Source organism: Pleurodeles waltl, chromosome 9 (assembly GCF_031143425.1).
Source record: "Pleurodeles waltl isolate 20211129_DDA chromosome 9, aPleWal1.hap1.20221129, whole genome shotgun sequence".
Taxonomy (NCBI): domain Eukaryota; kingdom Metazoa; phylum Chordata; class Amphibia; order Caudata; family Salamandridae; genus Pleurodeles; species Pleurodeles waltl.
In genome coordinates this window covers 92,784,697-92,801,535 of record NC_090448.1, presented here as the reverse complement: position 1 = coordinate 92,801,535, position 16,839 = coordinate 92,784,697, and the positions used below count along the sequence as shown (strand labels likewise).

The 16,839-nt window shown below is 45.0% G+C and overlaps 1 protein-coding gene across 1 annotated transcript in view; it reads left to right on the top strand.

Moving 5' to 3' along the window:
* Positions 1 to 16,839, top strand: part of ARL8B (ARF like GTPase 8B) — an 87,575-nt gene that overhangs the window by 15,519 nt on the left and 55,217 nt on the right. Inside the window, exon 2 of the mRNA XM_069206346.1 lies at positions 16,312 to 16,392. Within this exon, the coding sequence (XP_069062447.1) occupies positions 16,312 to 16,392 (81 nt within the window). The remainder of the gene's footprint in view (positions 1 to 16,311; positions 16,393 to 16,839) is intronic.

Genomic DNA, 16,839 nt, shown 5'->3' with positions numbered 1-16,839 from the left:
AGATTTTGGCCTCTAGCTGAGCCGTCACCTAGGGAAACCTACCAAACCTGTGCATTTTTTAAAACTAGAGACCTAGGGGAATCCAAGATGGGGTGACTTGTGGGGCTCTGACCAGGTTCTGTTACCCAGAATCCTTTGCAAACCTCAAAATTTGGCTAAAAAAACACATTTTCCTCACATTATGGTGACAGAAAGTTTTGGAATCTGAGAGGAGCCACAAATTTCCTTCCACCCAGCGTTCCCCCAAGTCTCCCGATTAAAAATGATACCTCACTTGTGTGGGTAGGCCTAGCGCCCGCGACAGGATATGCCCCAGAACACAACGTGGACACATCACATTTTTTCATAGAAAACAGGTGCCTGCAACAGAATAAGGCCCAAAACTTGTAGAGATAGAGGGGATAGCACAGCGAGTTTATAAGGACATAGGCGGTCATTCTGACCCTGGCGGTCAAAGACCGCCAGGACGGAGGACCGCGGGAGCACCGCCGACAGGCCGGCGGTGCTCCAATGGGGATTCCGACCGCGGCGGTAAAGCCGCGGTCGGACCGGCAACACTGGCGGTCTCCCGCCAGTGTACCGCCGCCCCATTGAATCCTCCAAGGCGGCGCAGCTTGCTGCGCCGCCGAGGGGATTCCGACCCCCCCTACTGCCATCCAGATCCCGGCGGTCCGACCGCCGGGAACCGGATGGTGGTAGGGGGGGTCGCGGGGCCCCTGGGGGCCCCTGCAGTGCCCATGCCACTGGCATGGGCATTGCAGGGGCCCCCGTAATAGAGCCCCTACAAGTATTTCACTGTCTGCTTGGCAGACAGTGAAATACGCGACGGGTGCAACTGCACCCGTCGCACAGCTTCCACTCCGCCGGCTCGATTCCGAGCCGGCTTCATCGTGGAAGCCTCTTTCCCGCTGGGCTGGCGGGCGGCCTGAAGGCGGCCGCCCGCCAGCCCAGCGGGAATGTCAGAATTACCGCCGCGGTCTTTCGACCGCGGAACGGTAACCTGACGGCGGGACTTTGGCGGGCGGCCTCCGCCGCCCGCCAAGGTCAGAATGAGGGCCATATTCTTTTATACATCTTTAGACTGACTCTGCTTTGGGGACCCACATAAGTGAGGTGTCATTTTACTTGGGAGACTGAGGGGAAAACTGGGGAGTAGGAATTTTGTGCTGGAGCGGTGATCCTACTAAGAAAAGTCAGGAAAATATGCTTTTTCTAAGCAAATTTTGAGGTTTACAGAGGAGTCTGGGTAAGAAAATGTTGGGGGAGCCATGCAAGCCACACCTCCCTGGACTCCTTGGGGTGTCTAGTTTTAAAAAATGTCTGGGTTTGGTAGGTTTCCCTAGATGAAGACCGCACCCAGGACCAAAAACATAGGTGCCCCTCCCCCCCAAACACATGTAGTTTTGTAATATATCATTTTGATGTGTCCACATACGTCCGTGATGTGCCAAACACTAAAATTGTGAAAAGAAACGCACTTAGGTTATGTGAAAAAGACCCCTCACCCACCAACCAAGTTGGTGGCATGCTTCATCATCGGGGTCCCACCCGAGGCACCTAGCGTGTCACAGGTGTGCTGCGACGCCTGATTACAGCGGAGCAGGTTTTGTCATTTTTACCACACATACTGGTTGGATTTGGCACGAGGGTGAGTGATGGTTCAGTGGATCAAATTTTACTAACAAGAGCTTTCACAAAAATGAAATGCACTGTTAATAACTGAAAGGCAAAAAACTGAACCAATGACTCACAGCTCGTGAGCTGTAAAGCCGCGACAAGACACCAACCGCTTTACAGTCCATTCACACACCTTTCATACATGACATGCACAAGACCATTCACACCGCCAGCCAAGGGCACAGCACATTACAACACTCACATCGACAGACCGCGCCACTCAAGGGCCCATCACTTACATACGCCCACATGCCTGATACAAGTATCACACCAGCTGATGGGAGTGTGGACTGGCATTTGGCTGGCACGGCCAGCCAAGCGCCACCCCACCCACACCGCCAGCCAAGCCCCACCCCAAGCACACCGCCAGCCAAGCGCCACCCCAAGCACACCGCCAGCCAAGCGCCACCCCAAGCACACCGCCAGCCAAGCGCCTCCCCACGCACACCGCCATCACTTTTTTTTGTTTATAAACAACAAATAAACCACTAACTAATTATAAAATAAGCACAAAACTACAAATACAAAAGCGCTAACTAAATACATGACAGAGATGCCAACTGTGAAACATATGAAAATATAAAACAGACAGCTTACGCTCATGGTATTTCCCAGAAGTTTTTCCTTGTGTGGTAACTTCTAAAACAGCTGGGCACACACAGCCCAGGCTTTGGAGGGCATTCGGGGTAGTACATCCGCCTCTCCCTCCGGATTAATCTCCGGGCACATACTCTACATTTCTTTGTGGGCAAGTCTTTTTTGGGAGTGGGAGGAATGTGATCTGGAAAGTGCCAATCTTTCAATCTAGCCACATCCTCCACCACTTCTACTCTAGGAACTCTTGCCGGTTCCACCACAATAAGGCTTTCTATCACCGACTCCTGAAATTTAACAAATGTCATCCTTGACTCAGGTGAACAATCCTTGTATACAATAAAGGCATTAAAAGTTGCCAAATGAAATAAATGTAGGGCCAACGTTTTATACCACACGTAAGACTTACGAAGAGCAGTGTAAGGTTCCAACCTCTGATCTACTCTGTCAACACCACCCATGTGCCTATTGTAGTCCAAAATGCACGCAACCTGACCCCAAACAGTCACAGGGGAAGTTCTCTCATCATGGATGGTAGATAGCATGTACACATCCCTCCTGTCTGAAAATTTCAGAGCTAGCACCTCATTATTCCGCAAGGCACTGCACTGTCCCCTCTCAAGTTTTTTACAGACAAGCTCCCTTGGATAGCCTTTCCGGTTAGAACGGATTGTGCCACAAGCAACAGTGTCCACTCTAAACAACTCCTTGAACAACTGCACTCCAGTGTAGAATTTATCTACGTACAAATGGTGATCTTCGTTAAACAGCCGTCTAGCAAGTTCCCAAACAATTTTTTCGCTAACTCCAAAAGTGGCCGGACAGCCAGGAGGGTCAATACTGGAATCCCTACCAGTGTAGACCCGGAAATTATACACATATCCTGTACTGCTTTCTGACAGCAGATACAATTTAATCCCATACCGTGCCCTCTTACTAGGAATGTACTGCTTAAAAACTAAACACCCTTTGAAAAGGACCAAAGACTCGTCCACACTTATCTCTTTGCCTGGAACATAGACCTCTGAAAACCGATCTACAAAATGATCAAGGACAGGCCTAATCTTAAAAAGACGGTCACAATCAGGGTGATCTCGTGGCAAGGCTTAAGCATTGTCTACAAAATGCAGCATACGAAGAAGAAGCAAATACCGATTACATGTCATAGTTGCAGGAAAGATAGCCGTTGCCATCAAGGGACTAGTAGACCAATAAGAAACCAGTGACTGCTTCCTGATCAACCCCATCAAAAATGACAAACCTAAAAACTTTTTCATCTCTTCCAGATATGTGGGAACCCACTGAGTAGCTCTAGACTGAGGCTTAAGTCTGGCAGCGTTGTCCTGCAAATATTGCTCTGCATACAAATTAGTCTGCTCCACAATCTCTTCCAAAAATACATCGTCCATAAACAAGTGAAAGAAATGGACAGGCAAAAAGTTTTCCGTATTAACTCTACACCCTGGGAGACCAGTAAATGCAGGTAACTGTGGCTGCTCCATGTTTGGGGCAATCCAGGTGTCAGGTCTTCTAATGGGAAACCCTTCAGCCACAGGCTGCTGCACTCTTGGCACATCAATGTCCTCCTCTACAACAGGCCCTTCATCTGCACTGAGAGTAGCTTCCTCATCAGAAGAATACTCTCGGACAGAAAACTCACTTCCAGAATCTCCCGCTTCCTCCTCTGCCTCGGATGCAGAGTCAGTCTCGTAATCATGGTCTGAAGACGACTCAAAAAGCATGCGAACAACCTGCTGAGCGGTCACTCTGCGGCTAGCCATGATCCTCACTAACAACAAATGGATTGCCAACAACAACTAGCACTAAAATAAGTAATAAACAAAGTGTAGCTTTATCACAAAGAGTTATGTACTAAAAAAACTATACCACTCACTTGCCTGAAAAAGCTACTCACCAAGCAACTACTCTGCACAGACACAGCAATCACCAATGATATCCCACTAAAAAGAAAAAAGAAAATTAGACATATGACAACACAAATATCATTGTGCTCAAATCTAAGGACAATTTCAAACACACAATACTGCATTTAGTACACCACCTACAAACATGTCATTCATGCATGTCAACAATACTCGTTTGGAGTAAATTGCTTTCACTTACCTAAAACATGCAACCCGCAGGACAACTACTGCCAAAACCGCAAGGATCCACAGCAAAGGAAGCAAACGCGTTGAACTAGAAGAAAAAGAAGAAATAAATTGTTATAATCACAAATACAAATACTTCGCCAGTTGACAAACACCCCACCACCAAGAACTTAGAAGTTGTCCCTGGTACCTAAGTGGATCCTGCCCCCCTCGGGGCAGATGGACGTAAATAAATTGGCCAATCTTCCCCCAAGGGGGGCAGAAATGGGCAACACCTCTGTGCCCCCTTTAGGGGGTGACCCTTCCCAAAGGGGGCACCCCCAGCACAAAACAAAAAAAAGGGAACAAAAAAATAATAATCCCTGGCGTATTGGTGGTTTCTGGCCTCCTTGCGGGCAGATTGGCCTACAAAAATAGGCCCATCTGCCCCCAAAGGAGGCAGAGATGGCCAATACGAACTTTCCCCACTTTGGGGGGGGGCGACTGTTGCCCAAGGGGTGCCCCCAAACACACACCACACACACACACACCACACAATCCCTGGCGCCTAGTGTGCTTCGACCCCCCCGGGGGCCAGATCGTCCAAAAACATGGCTGGTCTTCAGGGGGGCCAAAACAGAAAAAAAATAGCCCTACAGGGGAGCGACCCTTGCCCAAGGGGTTGCCCCCAAAAAACACAATAAAAACAAAATCCCTGGTGTCTAGTCGAAATCGGTGATCTGCCCCGTGGGGGGGTGGGGCAAATACTAAAAAAAAATAGCCCCCCAGGGGGCGACCCTTGCCCAAGTGGTCACCCCCAAAAGAAATTTTTCTTTAGAAATAAATCCCTGGTGTCTAGTGGATTTCGCCCCCCCCCCCCCCCCCCCCCCGGGGGCAGATCCGCCGAAAAATCGCCGATCTGCCTCGAAGGGGGGGGGGGGGGGGGGGGGGGTGAAACACAAAAAAAACCAGGGGGGGGGGCGACCCTTGCCCAAGGGGTCGACCCCGAAATAGACAAATAAAACAAAATCCCTGGTGTCTAGTGGGGGTGAAATACTAATCGCCCCCAAAAGAAACACACAAAAAAAATCCCTGGCGTGGAGCAGGAATCTAGTGAAAACAGGCACAGGGGTAAAGATAAAACCCTTTCATTTCCCCCCATGTCTGTTCCCCCCCTGCCCCCCAAAACCCCAAAAAAGGAAAGGACTCACCTTTTGAGCTCCTTTCCCCTTGATGTGCTGGCGTCGCTGACGGCATCAGATTGCCGGGGGGGGGGTGGAAGGAGGTGGAAGGGGAAGGGCTTCCCCTTCCATCCCTGCCTTGGGGGGGGTGCACAGGGAGGGTGCACTAACGCTCCCCCCAGTTCCTGTGCCTTGGACGAGGTGACCTCGTCCAAGGCACACGGGAACTGTAGCCTTGGACGAGGTCACCTCGTCCAAGGCACAGAACAGGTTAAACAGGACATTTAGGGTCATATGTACGAAAGCTTTTTCCCATAGACGCTGAATGGGTAAAATCCTTTCGTACATCTGGCGCTTAATTACTGCGTTTCTCCGTGACGCTGGCAGGTCATTGCGAAAATGATTTTGGTGATGGGGAATGTGCATTTCTGACCAGCTGATAAGTGCTGTAAAATCAGTAATTCTCCTTCTACATGGAACTTTGCATTGAGAAGTGACCAAATTAATTTGCATGGGTTGCCTAACGTATGTCTCTTGCTTTTTAGTTATGTTAGTCAGAGATAGTGGAGTCAGTTATTGTACATGTTGCAGAGATCATTGTGCAATCCACGGCTCACAAGACCAAATACTGACAGTATTAAAATAATCAGATTCTGACATTTTGGATTGCTCGCTTAAGATTTAGGAACGATGTCCTTTGGGATGCTTTGAATGGCAGGCGGTGTTGCAGTGGCAGCATCATAGAAGGCAGCAAAGACAAGTGCAACACAAGCCCACTTCATACTGTTTCATGCACCTAAGCTCTTGGAAGTGACCCAGTTCAGATAGCCATTCTACCCTTTTTTGTAAAAAAAATTAAAACAAACAATATACCATTTGTTACTATAGTGGTGTATTCGAGATCAATCTCTTAATCAGTGAACTTTTCCATGAACTAATTGGACTGTTCTGATGCTTTTCCATCGCTTAAGCCAGCTGGCCCACTCTATACTCCGGATTGTGAGGCTTCTACAGGGCCTAGGCTGTTACATTCTGCATATGGAAGTTAAGTGTTCTTCAGGGCATTTCAGAGGTTTCCCACTCGCTGTTCCACCTTTGATCACATTTGAATCCAGTATCTTTTCGTTTTTAAAGGGCGTCCCTTTCCTACTAATTACCTTCCTTGTCTCACAGTGATGAGACAATGTCATTACCTGGCTTGTTTTTTTGTGTGTTTGCGTGCCAACGGCACGGTATTTTGCCAACATGCAGGATTTCTGACCTACAGATGTCATGATGTCTCCTGGTTTCCTATACTGAGAGAGGCAGTGTCTCAGTCTTCTTGTTGTGGCCCTTGGAGTTCTGCCACATGTGTTACTTTTCACATAATGCCATCCTCCCAGAAATTCTGCTTGGCTGGGTTTTATAATTAAAACTTTTGGTTGGTTTGTGTTCCTTCTTTGTAGACTTGAAAAGAACTTCGTACTCCAGTATGCGTTGCATCCGTCAACTGGTTCAGGCTTCATAATATTGTTGGCTTTTTATATCTGAAAGTATATTTTCATTGATAACTGAATCGGTCAGCCACAGAAAAAGGCAGCAGATCTGTGTGCTCTCCTTGGGGGGGGGAAAAGGGCAGACCTTTTGATATTTATTAACATTTCTTGTAAAGTTCAGTGGCTCCTGTTTTACTGTGCTCACAGAAGTGCATTTTAGTGCAATTGAAAATGTATTTTCTTAATTTACTTCACTCAGAGGCGTCACTCTTCTTTGATTCATAACTAAAAATAATTATAACCGTGTTCTGAAATGTGGTGAATCATGCTCACACGTCGTCATGCATGCACACTACCTAATGATGCAGGCATCAGTAGTGTCATGGCGAATACACGCCACAAAACTTCTTTAAACTTTTTGCCAAACCTGTACAGCATGGCCATAAACCATTGTGCTTATTTCCTATTGGCTTTGCCAGTGCTTGTTATGCGCAGTGTTCTATCCTGTTATATTTGGAACCTCCTAGTTGCATAAATGAGCGTGTATGTCACCCGTTGACCTTGTAGTTGAGAGTTGTTGCACTGACTAATGTGTCACGAGATGCTAAGATTATACTCAACTGAATATTGTATGTGTGTGCTTTTGTGCAATATGAACCACTTCCTGTGTGCATGGAAGGTGTCTTTAATTCTCGGTTCTGGCAGTTTTCATTGTGCAAGGCTTGGTGCCAGCTCTGTTGGCCAACCTCATATATAGTTAAGATTCTGTAAAACTCATCCGGTAAGAACATCTTTTCAGGAAATGTCCTCTTGCTCTGTCTGTTACTTCTCCCTCGTGCTCTTTGATCCCAACCAGCCTCAATGATGGAGCATTTTTACTGAGAATAAAGTTATATTACTGTAAACTCATGCACAACATTTGCAGCTGATAATAATAGGACTAAGAGTGGGATCTAAATTGCGTTCTTTGCTCTTGCCTTATGGGGACTCCCTTATTTGACTAATACAAATTAGCGTGCTGCCTCATGACCCCATAAATGGATAGGAAGGCACCTATTTCATTTAAAGTGCAGGCGGGGTGGGGGCTGGGGGTGCACCAGAAGCATATGCCCAGAGTTTGTGATTGGGTGAAGGGAAAAAGTTTTTGGATGGAAATGGCAACAAAAACTGGGTGGAGGAGTGATGAGGGCCAGGGGAGTGATGAGGGCGGGGATACACGTGCAAGGCAACGGAGGTTGAATACTACGAGGGGTTTTGAGACCTGTCTGGAAGGAAATATAATTAGATGGCTGAGAAAGTTGGACCAGGGATTGGGAAATATTTCAGTGGGGATGTGAGATGGGAGAAAAGAGTAGAACGGGCAGGTAAAGGTCATTGGATTGAAACGCGTGAGCTGAAAAGTTGGCTTCTGAAGGATTCACCCACGTCAAAGCAGTTCACAACAGTCTCCCACTTCCGAGTTTGCCACAGGAAGAAATGACATCTTGACTGAGGCATCAACAACATTCAATAAGCTGTTAAAGTTTTAAAATATTGTTAGTGGTTGTTTAAGTAGTATTTCATTACCACTGTTGAGAACTCCCAAGTCTGAAAAGTAAACCAAAAGTTAATAGTCTGTTAGTCATAGACAGGGTGACTAGAATTATGCTGTAAGGGAGAGCCAAATTATGCAGCAGGATTGGCTAAATTATACAGCCAGTTGACTAAATTGAGTCAAGAAAGGCAAATTATGCAATGTAATGCAGAACATTTTGCAGTAGTAGTTCTTCATTATTTTGTGATTTTTACGCATAAGACTGTGTGTGCAAGGATTTCCTTCATTACTACGAGTTTAACAACTAAATCCAGGACTAAGCAACTGAAAGATAACCAGTCAGCCCTTGTGACGAATCTTCCACTGTGCCGAAACACGTCGCCACATTTTTATAAACTTTTGGTCCTTCAAGTACAAACAATTTATTTTTTGCTTACGTTTGCAGATTATTCAGGAGGTAATGATTATGTGGCATGTCTGTAATTATGCCTAAAATGCTGCAGCCATACAATGGCATAATTTCAGTGCTCAATGTGCCCTTTTGCATTGATGTAAATTGGCAGCATGAGCAGATAGTGTTGTATGTTTGTCAAAACATATAATGAATCACCCTGAGGGTAACATAAAATATACTTAGTCTCCTGGTTTGTAATATTTGTAACAGATGAATGTTAGTTGCGGTTGGGATTGCACTTTTGTGTGTATACTCTAACCGTAGATCCCTCACCTTTAGAATTTTCCTAGGTCCCTGACACAATCTGGAAATCTTAACGCAATAGTTCTTCTATGGCGACAGGTATGGTGAGGCATTGGTTTAAGGCTACTGGTTTAAGGTTTCCAGATCCAGCCTGGTGCCTGGGAATGTTCTAAATGTGATGAATCTGCAGGTAGACGTGTGCATCAGAATAAATATTTTTCTTGAGGCTTCATTATTAATTGCCACTTGCTCCTCTTTTAAGCACGTTTGACTTAAACTGCTGGGACAATCCAAGTTGACGGAAGAGTGGGCTTCGTGTGCGGGTAAGAACAATAGGAAAGCCAGCACTGTGGCCAGGATTTGCATGCATTGCTGTCAGCAAAGCAGACCTAGATGTTTAATTATTCTGCAATAAATTTGCAAAACGTGGAAAGTACTCTTTCAGTGCCTGATTGGTACTTAGTACAATTAATCATCTGAGCATACTATCAAGAGGTATAATGTAGAGCGAGGCATGACTCCAAATCAGTAATGGCTTTTAGGAATTCTGCTGTGAATTGTGGCATTCATCTCTGAGCTCTACAGGTAAATAAAGCAGTAAGGAATTAATCTATGCAAGGAAGAGATTGAGTCCTTCTTGAGCTGTAGGAAGTGTATACATATAATACAATACCGTTACAAATGGGTCCAACTAGGATAGTGATGACATCGCCACAGAAATGCAGTATCCTTGTGAAGTCTGTCGAGATTGTAGGTCTAGGCATTGCCATATTAAAGCCAGACCTATTGGCGTTGGCAGTTTCTTGTTTTGTTTCATGTAACTCATACATTGGGTTCTTATGCTTGGGTGTATGTGAGATATTCACACCCAAATCCAGACTGAAACCTTTAGAAAAAAAACTTGGCGCAGGATTGAAACTTGTATAGAATCCATGTGTAAAGTAAAGAAATGTATAATGAATCAATGCACCACTTTTGAAGTGCAAAATAGTTCCTCATGCACTACAATGCAAGCGCCGTATAAGATCTGGAATTCTACATCAAACGGTTCATAGCATGAATTGAGAGCAGAATACTTCTCTGGGCAGAATCGGAGCCCCTCCCCCCCTTTGAATATTTTAAAGAATTTGTAACAAAAGGTCTTGCAAACAGCTATGCCGTTGAACCAGATCTAAAAATGAAACTTCTCTGCTGACAGCTAGTCACCACTCCTTCAAACTAACACCACATGGGTGCAATCCTGGTTACTCTGGAAGTTCCAACTTGTGTAAAGAATCCTTTTTGAAAACCAAATTTAACCTGTGAACATTTACCAAGTCTTCTGAATACCCACCATAATTTGTCTCTAGCAGTTCTGGGCGCCATGGACAGTCAAAGCTCTACAGGCTTTTCTCCCACTCAAGCAACACATTCCCAGCTTTCACTAAAGTTTTACCTTGTCTTGTTCTCATGGAGGTATCACTGGTTATGTTATTACGTGCAGCCCGTTATACTCATTGGTGTTGACAGTGTAACTGGTAAGTGACACCAGGAAGCTGTGACTTGAATGGTGGTTGTGGCATGTGGACGTGAAAGGATATCGACATTCTGATGGAGGTTTCAGGGTAGCTGTGTGAACTGGGAGGTGATTTTTAATAATCAGCCTACTTAAACCAGGTCAGTAACGACACCATGAAAACACACTCAGGCTGGACCCGGGCCTATATTGAGTTGATGATCTATTGACTGTTAATGGGATCCTCACGATTGCTGTATATAATCCAACAAAATGAACTAGTTGTCAACTAACAAGAATGATGAAGTTCTTTAAAAATCTGTTCGCATATTTGATTCATTAAAAGAAGGGCCACTTTGGGGTATTGACCGCAGATGCTGTAATTCGGGTCTAGTATTTATTCTCAGGATGGTGTGTGTTTAGTTTTTATTTTGGCCTAATTCTAGGCTGAAGTAAGTCACATATTTTGTAACTGAAACAGTTACGTAGCCACCCTCACGCCATTTCAGCATTTTAAAGAAGGTGGCTTAAATCTGCATCTTTTTTTTGTTGATGACATCTCTTCTACTCCTCATGATAGGTTGAGGGTTGCCTTACTTAACGTACCTTGCCATTCTTTCCTTGGGCACAGTGACCGGTTCTGGATGTTAGTTGTTTGCTAACTGCTGGTCCTTGATTCTGCTTACACGATGCATTCATTTGCTGCTGGGTGAATGGCACATCAGAGGTTTGGAGGGATTGTATAAGATGGAAGGACTTGGGTGGAGAAAAGAGATATGAAATTCAAAGCACCAACTTCATATTTAATGCCTGATTTCACACTTAATGGGACCATTCCTGTTGGCGTGCAGGGGGAAATCATAGGGCTTTGCAACATGGAACTCGAGCCGGATACTAGGTTGCCATGTAACCATGCGGCTAAGGTTAGAAGACTGATGATATTGATGGCCAAGAAAAAGATTGTGGTCTCTCTTCAGTGACAGAGAGATTATCCTATTTGGTGTGCCATGCTCGCAGATGATTAAGACCCAGAAGCTGATGACACAGATACATGATAGTAAGGTGATGCAGTTTATAAAGCAGGGAGAAGCTTGTGCGCGCATGCAGCTGGGGTTGCAGGCAGAGCATCGTGGAGTAAAGGGAGATAGGACTTGGGAAGAATACCAAGTAACATGTTTCTTTCAACACAGGCAGGATACTGTGCTTAAGACTCATTCAGAATATCAAGGGGCCAGATGCCTTGGGAGGCAGCTAACGGGCTTGTGAGTCACGGGCTTTAGGATGGAGATCAAGGGGCTATACATCTTAGGAAACAGTAAGGAGACACAAATATTCTACATGTTAAGTTTCAGTGCAGTCACCAGTGGTTACCAGTGGTGGCTTTGCTATTTGGGCAGAGGAGCACCCCCGCCCCCCCCCCCCCCCCCCAAAGCCCCCACTGCAGCACTGCAGGAGCAGCAAAGGTGAAAACATAAAATTAAATTAAGCTAAATGTGAGGGCAGGGAGGGGCCATAGCTTCAGTTTGGCAGCAGGGAGGCATGGTGGTTGGCTACCAGTTTAAAGAGTGCATGTCTCTTTAGCCGGCTGTCCTGGCATGGTCTGCCTGACATGTACACTTTAAACCTCTCCAAATCGAGTTGTCTTAGACAGGTAGGTGGAGAGAAGACACAGCCCCAGTGTCTGAAAGGGTGCTGATTCAGTCCGCTTCAGCCAATCCTGGGGCTTCTCTGAAGCTGGTTAACAGCATGAGAGCAGCATCTGGATTGGTTAGGGGAGTTAGCTCTGGTGCCCCGCTCTCAGACGACTGGTGTAAAAACACCCGGACCAGACAGAGGACGTGCATTCAGTGGGTAACTGAATATTTGAATGTACGATTTAAATATTTAATATAAACAGTAATTAAATCACTGCCATGCATTACATTAATGTTTTTAAGTTAATCATTTTAACTTTAAAACGTTCCTTTAACGCTTGTCCATGATTTAGTTACTGTTTACTGCATGCAAGTGTTTTTATTTAATTTTGCTCGAGTCAGCAAGCAGCACATTTTTGATCCACAGTGAGAAACTCGCACTGCTTTTTTGCCTCAGCTCTGGAGATCTCAGTCATGGCTCATTATAAACATGCACTTTTACTCTGAACCACGAATGAGAGCTTTGGCACTGAGCTGAAAGGCATTGCTGGTTTCTCTCAGCGCCAGTTTGCCAGTAAGTTTGCTCACCCCACCATTTCCAGTTGTCACCACCCGCCACTGGCAGTTGCGTTAACTGAGCTACAATACACAAGGGTACATACAAGCGAACCACTGCTATTGAGTCTTGAATTTTGTGATGCATACTGGAGGTTATGAACACTACTAATTTTGAAAGCAATAAGGGCACCCTGGAGACTTGTAGGTTTTGGTCCATGTGATGGGTTTAATGAGAATAAATTAATGTAGCTGAACGTTAATTTGGGTAGTTGGCAAAGAGAAATTTGGTAGAGGCATAGATTTTGTTTTTCTTATATATGTAGGGTTTATTTTTTTCGTTTTTTTGGGTGGGGCTGTATTCCTGCCACAACTGTACGATTTCCTCCTCTTTGACCCGGTCATTATCCCTTATTTTCCCAATTATGTTTATGATTGAAGGTGAAGTGAAAGCGCAAGTTAAGGAGGTGAGTAGGGTATGAATTTTGGGAGGGGGATTTTTTTATAAAGACAAGTGGAAAATGGAGTTGGACTACTAGGTGTCTGTGGGTATTCTGTGAAGGGCCAGCATGATGTATGGTACAACGTAAAGAAGGTTTCCAGCCGTTGCAAAGAATAGTGTGTGTGTGCGATAATTGTGCTGACCAGGAAAGATGGAATAGATTGAGGTGCAATGGTAAACCAGAACTCAACCATTGCCATCTTGCCAGTGTTCATCATTGGTCAGCATGTTGTCCTATGATGTCTTGTTGCAGGTTAAGACTGCCTGTGGTTTGCCCTGTGAGTGATAAAACAGAGGATTATTTGGGTACAACACCAAAGAGCAACAATGTACGAGATGTTTTGCATAGGGGAAGGTGGGGGGATCTGTGCACGAAGATCAAGGGGCAGTAGCAGAAAGAAGGTTCGATCAGTCAGGTAGGAGGAATTTAAGGTCATCAATGTTGAAGAGTTACTTACGTATTCTATAAAGATTGGAAAGGTAAAACAGTTACTTTTTAGTCCCATATAAGGGAACTAGTCTCTTGTCTGACTGCCTCAGGGTATTTTCGTAGCTTAGTAGCCACAAATGGTCCCTTGCCTAGGACCGAAAGGTGCAGGGGTCACTTGTCTCATGGCCTCTTCCTTAAATGAGTCTCTCCACTCGCTGCGCCTACAAACGGGGAGTCTGCGCCAGTAAATGGGTCATCTAACTTACCGCCGTGAGCAGGTGTTACTTCTCCAGCCCTGATAAATGTATCCATCCCTGACCCAACTATAACAGGCCCGTCACTCTAATAAGCACTATTAGAAGATGGTTCCTCCGTCTTACTACTATTGGTCAACCTCCTAGTCTCCACATCTGCATACCATGTGTAGAACCGCAGTCTAACCTCCCACATCAGTCAGCCTAACCTCCGATAAAAACCCTTCACCGTGCTCACCGTCGAAGCCAAATAACTCACCTGATTGGCCCATTGAGTTACCTGGGTGCCAGCCTCACCATCATTGGTGCCTATTATTGTATTATATGTGCAGCCATTTTTGGGAGCGTCGCCAGACTATTTTAGTGTACAGTATATATATAACTCTACAATCTCCTAGAGCTGGCTAGTGTTCTATTCCAACTTCTTGTTTTCTCAGATCCGTGACCATTAGCACCATCACACTGCTCGTTAGATGTCCGGCTTCACAACGGGGAGGATGGCTGCTGCAGCAGAGATGAAGCAAGACGGGAAAATCTGGAGTGGCTATTATCCAGAGACCAATTAAACGTGTTCTGAGCTTTTCAGCACCGTCTCGTAACTGTAGCAACTAGAGCGTGTTGAGCCCACAGTGTTTGAAACTGATAACACTCAGCTCTTTGAGTTCAGCCTGATGCCTTCGATAACATCTTGTGTGCTTTGTCAATTCTTCATGTTCAGGGACACCAAGTCAGCTGGTGGCTGCCCTCAGTTTTGTCAGACTTGTGCTTTTCAAATTTTTTGCGAGTGGAAGATGCTATTGAGTCCTTTAATACCCTCTCCCTTTCTGAAGACACGTCCATAATTTAAAGATTTTAGTTTTTTTGATTGACTGTGATATATCTCTGCCTTTAATTTGTGAAGAACTTGGCATTTCATTCTTTGACATTTCCTCTCTGTAAAGAGATTGAAAGTATTCCTCAGATGGTGTGTTGCCTGACGTGGGTCCCTTGCTCACTGTGCCACTTGATTCAAGCTAGCCTGGCTGATGACAGGCGAAACCCTGAAACCGGACCCAAGATGCTTGTTTTTGGTCCAGTGAGGACCTGGCTTGGCAGTTCTGGCTGGACTGTTCCTATGAGGAACAGGGTCAAGACTGATTTGCATATGGCTGGGTCCAAACTGGGGTGGCATGGTGAGCAAAAGAATGATGGATTAAACCCAGATCTGTAACTGGGGGTGAGTGTTTGCATTGTTCAGCACTCCGTCCATCATCCTTTTGTGTCACTTGGTTGAAGAGACATTAAAACATTTTCCATGGTGTAAATCCTAATTTTTCGTAAAGTTAACATAGCAGATGTTGATGCGCCCTACCTAGTTCATGATGTGTTAAATGGTATAGTTACTCATGTTATTATAAACGTCCTATCAATCATGTTCTTTGTAGATGTGCTGCCAGTCTGCACACACACTACCATCTTGACCACTTCATTAGTAACGTAACAGCTTGTGCATGGACTTGGAGGTAGTTTTCTAGACAGCCTAAAAGAGTTCACTGTAGGGAAATGTGTCTAGAGTTTAATAAGCAGTATGATTTGCCAGATTATTTGTTATCTACTTTCAGTTGTATGTTTGCTGTATTGTCCTCACTCTGGGTGCAAGATTATCCTTTCATCTGGACATAAAGAAAAGAGGGCACACAGTGTGAGAATCTTTTGGCTTGGGTTCACATAGATGGCAGAATTCCCTAGCATTGAATAGACAAAGCATCCAATAGGCCGATTTTATGTGCAACACCTTCATTCAGTCCTGTCAGCCTACAATAATGTGCTTGGTGGGGTTTTTGAAGTCATGTTTGTAAAAACTAAAGGTGAAACTAAAGCTCCCAGGGTATTTCTTACTTTTGCGACAAAAATCAGGCCTGTCTTAAAGTGGACATGATTGTACTGCATGGAAGCTGTGGATATGGTGCTACCTTTGGAGGCCAGAAAAGGAGCTTACCTTCCTAAAAGTGGGATGATGCCACCTTGGGATGATGCTCACATGATGCATTGGTCCACTTTGTGGTGCCCCGGAATGTTGGGTTGGTGAATCGTCTAAAATGGGAATGGAAGGGGATTCATGGCCTTAGATTTTTAGCAACTGTGTTGTCTTTGTTTCTTTGTCTGGATAGGACTCATCTCTCTCTCTCTCTCTCTCTCTCTCTCTCTCTTTAGTCAGGTCAATTCAGTGAGGACATGATACCGACCGTCGGCTTCAACATGAGAAAAGTCACCAAAGGCAATGTAACAATAAAGGTAGGTAAAGAGCATATTAGGCGCAGCATAATTTGTAGGGTTCTTATGCATGCGTGTGTCCTGTAGAATGACAACTAACCTCCTTTGACCATGTGCGAGCCTTGCTTGTGGACCTGGTCATAGATGATGTGTAATGTCGACTGACAAGTTCATTTTACAGATTGGGCATATTTAACCTGTGGTGGATGATTTACTGAAATCCAAGATTAACCTGAACAGTGGATCAATTATGAAATATGATAAAGTTAGATGGATTCAGTGTTTTGGAGCTTTAGCTACTCTCACTGCCCACTGCTGACCTAAAGTGGATTTGTTGACTTTTAGTTTAGAAAGTGTGTTACTCTTCGTAGCTGGTGCTGATGTTGAAGTGCTAAAGACAGTATTATTTACATAAATAAGACCGGACATTGGGCAGTAGTCATTCCTAATATGTACTTGCCCTCTGCC